Source organism: Prinia subflava, chromosome 19 (assembly GCF_021018805.1).
Source record: "Prinia subflava isolate CZ2003 ecotype Zambia chromosome 19, Cam_Psub_1.2, whole genome shotgun sequence".
Classification (NCBI taxonomy): Eukaryota; Metazoa; Chordata; class Aves; order Passeriformes; family Cisticolidae; genus Prinia; species Prinia subflava.
The window spans coordinates 6,960,884-6,974,150 of record NC_086265.1 but is presented as its reverse complement, the minus strand read 5'-3'; the positions used below and the strand labels follow the sequence as shown (position 1 = coordinate 6,974,150).

Here is a 13,267-nt window from a genome sequence, read left to right as displayed (position 1 = left end):
AAGTTGATTGATTCCTTTCTCAGATGCTCAGGTGGTTACCTTCAGCTCACAGGGAGACCACATCCTACCTGAAATTTAAGAAAATCTCCTTGTTCTTATTTTAATGCCTAAACCCTTGATTCTGCTAATGTGCTTCTCTGAAGAAAATGTGTTTGTCAAGTTACATGTATACTCTCAATGTCTTGCATTATGGAAAGAACCCTTTTTCTAAAATTCGGTTTTTAATCTTAAAAATCTCATTGCTAATTTCCAAGAGACACACACACACTAAGTCTGAATAAGATAGCTGCATGCAACACATGTGAAACTCCTTGCCTATCCATGCTGGTATAACCCGAGAGTTGGCCTTTTCATCCTTATCCTGTAGAGACAGACAAGAAAGTAAAAAATTGGACCAAACTGCTTTGAAGGTAACTGTGATGGCTACTGGGATGCCCTCACACCTGACAGAATACTGTCATACTCTGGTTAAACTGGAAAGACACAAGCCAAATGTAAAATCACACTCAGCTGCTACAGCATTTGTTTACAATGTCTGTGTCAATGATTTATACTCACACAATAAAATATTAAGAGCAACAAACTATAAACCTGGTAGCACAAGAATTCTGACAGGTTTTCCTTGCAGTATATCAATTCTGACACTACCCAAGATCCACCAAAAGCACTGCAGATATAATGTGTTGCATTACATAAAATCAAGTCCAGAAGCTTAGTTTTATATAACTGTAATATGCATACAGATGGTGTTCAGAACATGATATCTAATCTAAACTACAGTTTGTACAAAATTTGAAGTATAAGCAAAAGGCAGGAATTTGCCATTTCTAGTACAGTGTCCTAACTCAATAAAATGGGAAACTCCCCCTATTTGTAGTTCTTATTGGTTCTTCCAATATTAAAAACTTTCTGACACTGAAATCAATTGCAGAGATTTTGAATTAACAGATGAATTTCAAAGACGGGAATTATTTTTTATCTATTTTAGCCAAAGAGTAGGTCAGAACTATGGTTATATTAATTGAAATTCAGTTATTTATGTTGACAGCAACTATGGCAGAAAAATAAAACAAGCAAAGTCCACTTTATAAAGACCACCAATGTCAAAATACAATGTGATCCCTGAACAATACACAAGGATAAACCATGCAGTGAAACTATGCAGTCAAACTATTGTTCTTACAAACCATGCCTTCCTAATGCATTCCTTTAGCCAAGGAATGGGAAGATAAACCCATTTGCCTAATGGAGCATATAATTTAAATATTTCAGACAAGAATTGACAGAGATGCTGCTTAAAATAAATTTAAGAATCATCCATCCAAAAACCTTCCAGGATAAAGACCCCAGTACAGTTCACAACTTATTTTTTCTATACAAACTCCAAACTCTCCAGCCCCTGCAGTTACTTTAGTCACTGTGCATACCCTGTATTACTTTATTACAACAAACCTTTTCCTTTCTTTCCATAGGAGATTTAATACGAGGCTGCGTTTTTGTCTCTTTTGCAGTGCCTTGCAACATTTCTAAAACCACTAAAATTTCAGATTTTACTACTGCACCATGCAGTCCTGCATAATTCTGTAAACAAAATATGTCTAAATTTATGGAGCCTTAAAGGACTAGCGTATTCAGCAGATTGCAGCACCCTATCCACAGGAAGTTACAATCAGCCAATGTCAATATTCTGTCATTTAGAAACAGGATTTTTTACCATAAAGCATTCCCATTAATACAAATCAGCAGGGCTGTTTCTCGCCTCCCCCCTGCAAAACTTGTGTTTAGGGTTTAAGCTATTGGTATGATAACAGGTCTTCACTTGATAAAAAAAATCTGCTTAGGGGTTTTTTTTAACATGCTATGAACCACGTTTTGCATTGTGACCTACCTAAAGGCACAACAGTACTGTGTAACAAGCAAAGTGCATGTTTTAAGAATTCCCCCTTTCACATACACAAACAAGTGCCTACATGAAAAAAAAGAGAAAAAGCAAGAAAAACAGTCTTCACTATTTCATATTCCCTAGAAGTGAACATTTCAAAGAGTTTGTCAACTTCTACAAACGTCAGATTTTAACCGTGGACTTCAATACTGCAGGGAAAGCGAAAATTAAAAAATAACGCCTAATTCTGGCTTTTAAGTCTGTAATGGATGTCGCGTGTGTGAAAAAATAGGTTAGTTTTGTTTGGTCTTTGCTACAAAGAGACCCATCTCCTATGCATACCACAAATAACCTGAGCAATGACTTCCCTCCATGATACGAGCTGCCCATCATATTGCAGGATTATTACAATGTTGGTTTGTTTAGGGGTTGCTTGTGTGTGTGGCTTGCGTATGTAATTCAGGCATTCGCATGCATCAACTCCTCGTTGCGCATCTCACAATAAACTGATGAACGCTGTTAAACCTGAACCAGCAACCTTCAGCAAACAAAGAAGTCTGGCCCCGAATCGTGATGCGAAATCACCCCAAAACGTACTACACTCTGCGAGAAGCTCACAAAAAAATAGCCCGGCAACCTCATTCATTGCCCCCAACCCAGCGATGTGCTCACCATCTCCGTCTTATCTCTCTGTCCTCAGCTTATTTTCCTTGCTGCTACTGGCTTCAAGGAGGCGGTGTTCAAAAAAAGGAAAAATGTTTTTAAAAAATAAAATAAAATAAAAAGGGGAATCCCCCCCCCAACTCTTCAACAAACCGCTCGGCAGGCGCTGGGCAGCATGTCAGCCCCTTGTGCTCCTCTCCCGCTGCCCGCGCAGGAGCCGCTCCCGCCGTGCCCGCCCAGCGGGTGCCCGTCCGTCCCCCGCGCGTTCCCCGGGAGAGCGCCCGGGCTGCACCGGCTCCTCCCGCCTGCTCACCCACCGAGGCAGCCGAGTAGTCGGAGCCGGGCTCATTTTCCCCTCCCACCTCCACATTCCTATTTACAAAGGGTATCCAAGACCATCTTTATCCAACGGGGGGGAAGGCGGGGGGGGGGGAGGAAGGAGGGGGAGGTGGAAGTACTTGTTAACCCTTTTCTTGCATTTACCTTTTCTACTAAGATTTTTGGAGCACACAGGGGAATTCCCCTTCTCTACAGAGCACATGGACTCGTTGCCATCGGGCCCGCGGGGTCCCCGCTCCCGCACGCCGGCTTGGCCGCTGACGGTGCTCCTGGCGGCCTCAAGGCCGCTTCAGGATAAAGGTCCAAGGACATGGCTGGAAAACGCGTGCCCTCCCCAAACTAATGCTCGGAAAACAACCGGAGCGGCCCGCGGGGAGAAGGGAGCGGACTACCGGCCACACCACGATGCCACCGGCCGCCCACATCTTTTTTTTTTTTCTTTCTTTCTTTTTTTTTTTCCCAAGCAGGGCACATTCCTCGACACTCGCACCTGAGGGCAGGAGCGCGGGAGGCGTGAGGGGCCGCGCGCCGGGGCCGCGCGCCTGCGGCCGCACGCGAGCCGGCGCGCGCCTCCCGCGCCGCGATTTTTCCCATTGGGCGGCGCCGCCGCGATCGCGCCCGGCAACCGGAGCGCCATTGGCGCGGCCCCGCCCCGCCACCGCGCGCTCCGGCCGCGCCACGCGCCATTGGCCCGCGGGCCTGTCCGTCACAGCGCGGCCCCGCCCCCGGCGGGCGGAGGGAGCGGCCGGAGGAGCGGGCGCAGCCCCGGGGCGGCAGCGGGGCCGCGCTGGCCGTGCGGGAGAGCGGGAGCTGGCGGTGTGCGCTCGGCAGCAGCGGCACGGACCTTGCTGTCACTTCCCTGCGTGGGTGCCCCGCTGCAGGGTTTGTGCGCTCGGGAATGAGCGCTGCCTTGCACAGCTGTTCGCCCGGAGGTTGCGGGCCCAGCTGGTGGCTGAAATGCTGTGGCAGAGGGCCCGTCAGGTGCAGCGCAGCGAGGTAATGCTGGCACGCGATCCGCATGGATTTGTCTAACTTGACCTTCTCGGGGCTTGCAGTGCTCTGTGCGCTGCCATCGTCACCTCTCAGCTTTGTCTTTGGTAACCTGAATCGCTTGAGATTCCTATGCCCTTATTTTTTAGCGTCTTAGCCCCTTCATTAATGTTTCTCCTTTGAATTATTTCCCGTGTTTTTCCTCCCTCCCTAACTGTGGGCCAGAAATGGTGCAGCGTTCCAATGTCCCTGTGCTGTGGACAGTGTCACTCCCTTGTCTTCCCTATATATTCTGTATTTTATACAGTAAATGGTTAGAGTAGTCCAGTTTACCACAGTGTTACCCTGAGAGGTCACACTGAAATAGTAACAACTGAATTCTTTTTTGAAGTGCTTTTTGCCATGTTAGCCCCATCCCTGCATTCTTTATTTCCAGATGCATTTCCTCACATTTTATGATATTAAGAATGCAATTTATTGGACTGGGATGACTTATTGGGTACATCAGATGATTTTGTAACCAGATGTGAATTATTGACTCATTTACTAGCCTACAAACTTTACTAATAAATATCTTGCATCCTCTATACAATTGATAGAGATCTCAAACTAGATCTGAGCAAGAACCTATCTCTAGAAAACTGTCAGGATCCCTGATGTCTCTTCCTTGAAGCTGCTTTTTGAGACCTCTTAGGGAAAAGATGTTTAATCCATCTAAGGTGTGCTTTATGCATTCCAAATAATGTGCATTCCAGCACTCAAAGAACAAACTCTTTAAACAAATGTCAGGACTATTTGTCTTTTGGTTTTTGAAACCAACTCAGGACAATTCTACAAGCCTTTCATTAAGCTTCTGCTTGTATTTTAGCTTTAAGAGAGGTTCTGTCCTGACAGTACCACTCTCGTAAAGTGGATACAGAATCAGAGCCTGCTTGGGATCAGTCTATTCAAGTGTGACAAACAATGGGAGCTGTGCACTGATCCCCTAGACAGGGTCTGGAACCGGCAACAATAACCAGGCTGGTTTAGACAGAACAAAAGGTAGACACGGGAATAAAAAGGAAGGGTCACAATGGCCACCAAATCCAGTATTCACAAATTCTTGCTGTGGACTTGTTTTGTGCAGGCTCCTAAAGGGCTATTTAAATGACTCTGAAGTTATTCTAACTTTCCATATGTATTAAAAATAGAAAAAAAATCAATAAAAAACACCATTAAGTTTTAAGCCTATGGTTACTTTCTTCTTCCCATAAACATGACTGCTGCTGAAGGTATGCAGATCATCATCTGAAGATTTTAAATAGGTATCGAGCATAGAAGCTAAACAATCTTTGGTCACAGTGATGAGTCTATACCTTGAGACTCAAACAGAGTGCCAAAAAGAACAATACATTACATTTAATGTGCATGCATTTTATCAAATTCAGTGTAACAGAGATTTGTATAATTTGTCTATTTAGTCATCAGATAACGGCTTTAAATAACAGCTCTGTACCTGAAAGCATAAATACATTCTAGGTTTATATGTCTCAAGGTAATAACTGCAATCTATTACTGTGTTTCAGAAGGAGTAGCACCAAGAATGATGATCATACACTCACCCAGTAATTTTCATCAGTAGATCTCGAGAGACCTTGCAAAGGTCAATGTGATCATCCCATTGTTGATGATGGAGAAGGAAAGCATTGAGATGAACTTGCTCAATGTCATATGCCAGGGCAGTGCTAAAGCTGACAACTGGCTTCAGGTTTTCTGTATCCAGGATGAAAGGTTTTTGCCTCACAAGCCACCTAACACATCCATATACCCCTGGGAATTCTTTTAATTACTGTCTCACATCTTGTGTGTATTGTGTTTATCAGTGTTAGGATCTGGAAGAGCACTCCAGGCTTTCGTGGTGTTTCCTTGCAGGCTTCACTATAAAACATTTTGTAATTTACAGGCTCCACTGAAACCCGCTATTGCCACCCATGAAAAAAGTCAGAAATAAAGTTTGAGATTTTGTTTGAAAAATGAAATATTAATATTTCAGTAGGACAAAAAGGTGACACAGATCCAATCCCAACCTGAATCTGCAGGTCTGGGTAACATTACTACGTGTTTGGTTATCATTTCTGATCATGCTGTGCTAATAACTGAAAGTAAATTTGACATTTTCGCTTGTGTTTTCCTCAATCCTCAGGAAAGCTGTCCTGGCTGGAATTAATCCCATTGCAGGCTCAGGGCCCTGTGACTTTGGGAAGAGTCTCTGCTGAAGGTGGTCAGGGGTACAGCATCCCACACAGGGGCTTTGTTCTGGGGGGCAGGAGCTACATCCAAACCCACTGAGATTGGCAACAGCCTGGGTGTATCTGTCCTCAGAGGTGTGAGCACTGCGAAGCTCAGATCAGGCATGCAATGTTATTTCACACCTTCACAGACTCATACAATCAGCAAGGTGAGAAAAGACCTTTAAGATCATGAAGTCCAACTTAATTACCACTGTAATGTCTATAAACCACTAAACCACATTACCAGATCTTAAACACCTCCAAGGATGGCGGCTCTGCCACGTCCCTGGGCAACCTGTTCCAATGCCTGAACACCCTAACAGTGAAAAAAAATTTTCTGCTACCCGAGTTTTTTGCCTCAGCTTGAAACCAGATATGCCGGCAGCAGGCCGAGGCAGACAAGAAGCAGCTCATGCACTGTGAGATGGCTCCCGAATGCGCTGGGGGATGCCGGGCCGGGTCGCACGGGCCCCTCGCACACAGCCCCGGGGGTACAGGGAAGGTGCCGGTGGGACAGGGCCTCGGGCCGGGGCACGGGGAAGGTGCCGGTGGGACAGGGCCCCGGGCCGGGGCACGGGGAAGGTGCCGGTGGGACAGGGCCCCGGGCCGGGGCACGGGGAAGGTGCCGGTGGGACAGGGCCCCGGGCCGGGGCACGGGGAAGGTGCCGGTGGGACAGGGCCCCGGGCCGGGGCACGGGGAAGGTGCCGGTGGGACAGGGCCCCGGGCCGGGGCACGGGGAAGGTGCCGGTGGGACAGGGCCCCGGGCCGGGGCACGGGGAAGGTGCCGGCGGACAGGGCCCGGGCTGGCGCACGGGGAAGGTGCCGGTGCCGGTGGGACAGGGCCCCGGGCCGGGGCACAGGGAAGGTGTCGGTGGGACAGGGCCCCGGGCCGGGGCACGGGGAAGGTGCCGGCGGACAGGGCCCCGGGCCGGGGCACGGGGAAGGTGCCGGCGGACAGAGCCCCGGGCCGGGGCACAGGGAAGGTGCCGGTGCCGGCGGACAGGGCCCCGGGCCGGGGCACGGGGAAGGTGCCGGTGCCGGCAGCGCCGGCGGGAGGAGCAGCCGGGCCCGGCCCCCGGAGGGGCGGCGCTGCTCGGCCCGGCCGCCCTCCGGAAGCGGCGCGGGGGACGCGCGGTGCGGCGGCCGTGGGTGAGTGAGGGGGGCGAGGGAGGGAGCGAGGGCCGGGGGTCACCGTGCCCGCAGGGCGGGCTCGGACACAGCCCGGGGGCGCCTCAGCTGCCACCAGCAGCCGGGAGCTGGCGGGCTCCTGGTTTGGGGGGCTGCGTGTGCCGTTCCTGGCCAGCGCCACAGCCCCGGCCCTCCCCGCCAAGGAAGGTGCTGCTTCTGAGCGCCATTTGCCTAAGGTTTTTATCCTAAATTTATCCAGCGGCACCTCGGGGGATATTTTCAGGTGTCAGTTCACACCTGTTTTCCCTTGGCAATGCCATGGCATTTCATTCCTGCGTGGGTGGTGGCTGATTGGTACTTGCGTCACGTACAGGAGTAATTGTAAGTCTAAGGAGTAATAAAGTGATTTTTAAATTAAGTTCTAATATGCGGTGGTGACCCTTTGAGGTCAAGAAATAGTCACAGATAGACAGTGAAAACTACTTAAGGGTTTTAGTTGTTCTTCCCTGAAGAAAACCTAAGAATTGTACAAGCTAAAAATACAGCTTTTATCTAAGGAACAAGCCTTGCAAAAGGCGCTGGGTCTGCATATCCGTGGCTGAGGAGAAACTCGTGTTCTGGAGAAACTGGGGCAAAGGCTGTTTTATTCCGTTCTTGTAAATGGTTCTGAAACATGATGTGGTGAAAGGTTATGTTTACTGGCGTTTATTCCTCATGGGAATGGTACAGTCGACCAAATCTAGTAAAAAGCCAGAGAGAAATTAAGCAACTGAAAATAAAATTAGCCTGTTAAACTTGGGAGTGCCATTCACTTTATATGTTATTTTTTCAGCTTTCATAATGTTGTACTTTTGCATTGCTGTCTCTTGCAGGGAAGACTGACTCTTCACCTTTATAGGGTTAGAATGCCTGGGTTACTTACAAATACTCTTCATAGGGAGCAGCCTAGAAGTCATCGAATTATAGATCCATCTATTCCACTTCATCTTTAGTTATTAACATTGCTATAGGGGAACATGTGGTACACAAGGGAAGTGCAAAAATGAAACAGTAAAATGCTTTAAAAATGCAACCATGAGACACTTTTCTCTGAGGGGAAAAAAAGATAACTTCTAAGAACTAATCAAGCATCTCTTATTTTTGATGATTTTAAATTTTGCTATTAAAAAATGCCTCATTTCAGTAGTACAAGAAAATACATCCAATTTTACTGTCCTTTTATGGGCATTTGAGGACAGTAGGGCTCAGTTTCATTTGGACATACCCAAAAGAGATGGTAAAATAGTTCTGTACTCTGCTGACCACAAGTTATTGTTGTAGTACACAAACCTAGCAGATTCCAGTGAATAATGTTTTTAGCTGTGTTTTAGACTGCACCTAAACAATAGTTTTGGATCAGTTGAGAAGCAATTCAGATCACTGTGGTAACTGACAGATGTTATTTATGATGCTTCATTTGTGAATACGAAATACATAACAAATGGCTTCATTTTTCAAAGCCTGCTACTGGGAGTTCTTTAGGGTAGCATAGTTTTATGCCAAATTGTGAACTGATTGCTTCTAATCAACCAAATGATGGTAGAACCCTATGAAAAGAACATACACAATCTATCATGTTTGGGTCTCTTGAAAAGTCCCACTAAATGCTACCTTATGCTGGCATGTATCCACTCAGGCTTTTAACAGATCCTTCAAATGAGCAAAACAACACACTGTGCTGTCTGACAGAGTACTGTAGCACAGAACAAGAATGTTAGTTACTTTAATGTCATTTCCAAATTAGTGGTGCCATTTGGAGCAGAACGCTTAATTACAGGATGTTTGTGGTTCTTGTCAAGCTGGTTTGAGTGTATTAGGCATAAGTTGGACGGCAAACTAGAAACATTACAGAAATAGGAGATTGTTGCTATCATGTCATCCTTGGTAACTGTTGTCTTATTGACTAGGAATAAGCAAACTAGAATTTATAAAAGCTCATTATCCAGAGAGCAGTCTTTACTGTCTCTAATCTAGAGCAGGGGATTCTTCCCCCTTCCTGCAGATCTTGCCACTTTGCGTAGTGTGTATATTCTCTTCTCAAAAAGAAAGTCAGAAGGCAACTATTTGAATTCTTTGAACTATGACACCTCCTGCATCTCTAAGTATGGTTCTGAAGACACATTTTGCAGAAATACAGCTCAAAAATCAGCTTTTGATCTAGTTTGGAGTTGCTGTAGGATCAAGGTGCAAGTGGAAGTCAGTGCTGGCCTAGTCTTTTTCCCCTTCTCCTCGCCTTGGTCTGTGGGGATTCAGCTGAGTGGGGCACATCTGCTTTTCAGCTCCAGCTCTGTGCAATGTGCTTGTCTCATCCCCATAGTTACAGTACCAGCTTTTATGTGAGTATGAGCTCAAGAGAAGGCACCTGCATAGAGTTTTTGATTGAATGTCTGTGTACTTACCATATCTATGACAGCCTCTCTTCAGGTTTTTTTTTCCTCTTCATGTTAATTATCATAAATTTCAGAACATCCAAATTTGAATCTGACTTACGGTGTGCTTCTATTTAAGAATTTAAGGATAATATCCACAACAGGTGTTGCAAGTGCAATGTCAGCTTTGATCAAAGAAGGTACCAAAATACATTGCTTGCTTCCTTTGCCAGTTAAGTGTTGCTGCTATTTTAAGGGGTAACTCTGTTTTATCTGGCTTAAACACTTCTGTCTAAAAAAAAAAAAATTGGACTGTTTATATAGGACCTATAAACATTTATGCTTGTCTCAAGGCTAGTGGGTGGAGCCTGAGATAAAAAAATGCTGTTTTGATATTTGGGGTTAATAAAAGCATAAATGTAACTTAACTGTAATAACATCAAGCAGGGTTGATGGGGTGATAAAAAAGGTTCTGTCAAAGCAGTAGTAAAAAAGTAACCTAATAAAAATGACTGGGGATTCTAAAATGGTACTGAAGTGTTCATAATATTTGTCCTTCTAGATAATTGTGATGAGTATTGCAAACTTATTTTGCAGCTGTTTTTTGACTGGTAGTTTTTGTTTAATCTTTATGCTGACCAGTAATTTTGCATAAACAGCAGGACCTACTTGATTATTTGAAGGGAACTCAATAAATCACCGAATAGAGCCTGAAACCTGTTTACTAAAATAGTGGTCTTATGCATGACTAACTGCAAACAGTTTTTTTCAAGTAATCCATTTAATTATTTGTTAGGGCACCTGATGAATACTAGTAGCCATATATCCACAGTCAGCAAGAGTACTCAGTGATAATTGTCATGAAAATTGTATTTTGTATCCCTGTTTTCACCAAGTGAGCTTCTCTGCAGTTTGGAAAAGAAAAAAAGGTTTTAAGGATTCCTCAGCAGGAGCTCACAGGAGTGCTGTAAAGGGGAACCTCTAAACCCATAGATTTGTAGGTGATCTCTTCTGAGCTGCCAGGGTTGTTTCTGAAATAGTCTGTGTGTAGAAGATCCAAATCTTCCAGTGCTGCTAGTTGAAGTCCAGTATGATTGCAGTCTACTGAAAATTCAGCAACAGGAGTCTGAGAAGGGGCAAATCACCTTCCCAAAAGTGGTTAGATTTTCTCTATAAACCTGGCTATGAGTCTTTTTAAAGACCTGGCTCGTAAATCAGTTATCCAAAATTCAAGACTGCATCTTCATTGTATGATGAATTTCTCTTGCAGTTATTTTGGGATTGAATTGAATAGAGGCAAAGAAAGCCAACATGTGATTTAATTCCATTTTCAGTGCCTTATTGTGCAACCTGTAAAACAGAAAATAGTTGGGATAGCTCTACTATTGCTGCTCTTAGCTCATAGATTATGAGTCAACTCAGGAGGGAAATTCCTTTTGTCAGTGAACAGAATTTAAAATACTTTGAGGTATATTTATATATATATATACAGACATACACGTGCTCCTGTGCGCTAATTTTCTTGTCAAGCGTGTCAGGAGTGATGCAACTTTTTTTAAGTTATTCCATGTCCTGCAGCAGGAGAATCTCTTTGCAGGATATTGGGTTGCAAGACTGAATTTGTTGTGCTATGACAACAGCAGCAGGCTGGTTTAGTGCTGAACTGTGACTTTACAGGAGCCAGCAGCTATGGGCAAGCTGTTAATTTAAAAAAATCTGTATAAATGCTGCACTTGCAGCTCTGGTAATGTGAATGTAGTCAAGATGATCCATTTCCTGATATTTCTTATGAGAAATTATGTAGAAATTAAAGAGCAAGAGAGACACTTTCTACATATCTTGAAAGTACAGTTAAAGATCCTGCTGTTTGTACAGAAGATTTTCGGTTGTTGGGTCTCAGATGGTCTCAGAATTGTGGTGTTGAATTCTCCCTCCCCATGACTTACCTTGAAAGCTCTTGCATGGCAGGAGCTCTCAGGAGCAGCAGAACATGGTTGTGTGTCATTGGGTGGTAGCACTCTGATAATTGTGTGAGCAGGCACAAAAAGTCAAGATCAGACTGCAGTTTTATCACCAGAAAAATGTTATTTGGACAACACAGAATATTCGAAAGCTGTTTTGTTGGTTTGAAATGGAAAGCACATTTGACCTTCCATCTGCATGGCCAGAATTTTAATATAGCACAAATGCTGGAAAGTCCTCGTCAAAATGTAAACTCTGGACACAAAATGTTCACTGTATTTCTGTTTGTACTTCATCTTTTACCCACTGCTAAACAACAATAATTTCTCCTGGGCATCGATAATTGCTTGGCCTTAATTATACATTATTTGCAGGTCTGTGAGTGTCTTTAATTAGGGCTTTTTCTGCCTTCTGCAACAGTTTAAGTCTTATGTTCTCCTTTATTCTAACAGAAGCATTTTGCCTTATTAAAGAGAAGGAAAAAAGTAAAGGTGCTTTATTGGTAATGAGCAGAAAATTGCATGACAGTCTTTCTTTCATGTATTGGTGGCACTCTAGACTTTGTCAATATTTTCCTGATGCACGTTTTTTCCCTAAAAATCTGAACTAACCAGACATAATTTTGAAAGAACTACCATAAGAATTTGGTTAGTAAACCAGTCTTTAGAACTATTTTATTTTGGAACTTATTTATGTATTTGTGTTGTGAGCTGTTGGTCAGTACACTGCAATCCTAAAGCTTCAGCACAGCAGCAAGTGTCTCTTTTTATAATTTGCAGTGTAATAAATAATCTTTATTTACATTTTAGGCTATTACAGAATGACCTTGCATTGAGCCTTTGTGGAAAAAACACGCTCTAAACATCAGTTCTTCAATGTGCATCCTTCTATTCAAATTTGATCCACGACCAGTTTCAAAAAATGCATACAGGTAAGATGGTTGTAGTTTAAACAGACTTGCTTCTGTAATATTTTACACAATTCCTTTTTGTAGCCAGTGTGTGAATTACAAACTCGAATCAGTATTATGTGTTCAACTGTGCTTTTATAGTGTTTAACTTCATGGCTTTCCCCATTGGAGGAGTTACTGTAGCGTTTTTACAACCCTTTGGTTTTAGACTATGTCAGAAGTCTTGGGCTTTGTAATCATGGACCTTTTGCTGGTGAGCTGTCATGTACTGTGTGAGTCCTTTAAATATTAAAACTTTTAACTGTACTCCAGTGTTTGGAAGTCCTGCCTTCTCCTTTATTATTTAAACTAAGGGGAATCCTGTTTATTGGACATCACAGTTGTAGCTCTCCCCTGCTTTCAGTGTGGTTGATACGTTTAGGGCTTCCAGTTTGCAACCAAGGAACTTCTAATAAGTGTCCCAGCCTTTCCCCTCCTCAAAATCTGTTTGCAGTTTAAACTGTAGGCAGTAAACTGAGTCACGTGTATGAAATGTTCAGGCAAAAACTGAAGGAAAAACAAGCTTGCAGGCTTCTAGGTAAGTTTATAAGAATTTCTTGATGTCATACTTGATTCATGATGTGAGTTTCCAAAATATTGAACATCCTGTAATCATTTTCTTTCTCATTGTAGCCTGTCATTTTTAAATTTCACATCCAACATCAGTATCTTTGA

The 13,267-nt window shown here is 44.1% G+C and overlaps 2 protein-coding genes across 3 annotated transcripts in view; one reads left to right on the top strand and one right to left on the bottom strand.

Annotated features, from left to right (window-relative positions):
- The window catches only part of ARVCF (ARVCF delta catenin family member), a 241,827-nt gene extending 238,928 nt beyond the window's left edge, over nucleotides 1–2,899 (bottom strand). Inside the window, exon 1 of the mRNA XM_063415693.1 lies at nucleotides 2,555–2,899. The gene's annotated coding sequence lies outside the window, so the exon portion shown is untranslated. The remainder of the gene's footprint in view (nucleotides 1–2,554) is intronic.
- Nucleotides 2,900–3,605: 706 nt separating this feature from the next.
- The window catches only part of TANGO2 (transport and golgi organization 2 homolog), a 29,181-nt gene continuing 19,519 nt past the window's right edge, over nucleotides 3,606–13,267 (top strand). Inside the window, exons 1-2 of one of the 2 annotated variants that reach the window (XM_063415699.1) lie at nucleotides 3,606–3,880; nucleotides 12,453–12,574. In XM_063415699.1, the coding sequence (XP_063271769.1) occupies nucleotides 12,519–12,574 (56 nt within the window). In that variant the 5' untranslated portion in view covers nucleotides 3,606–3,880; nucleotides 12,453–12,518. Of the gene's footprint in view, nucleotides 3,881–7,201; nucleotides 7,295–12,452; nucleotides 12,575–13,267 lie in introns of those variants that run through there. The other variant, XM_063415698.1, reaches the window with a different exon arrangement.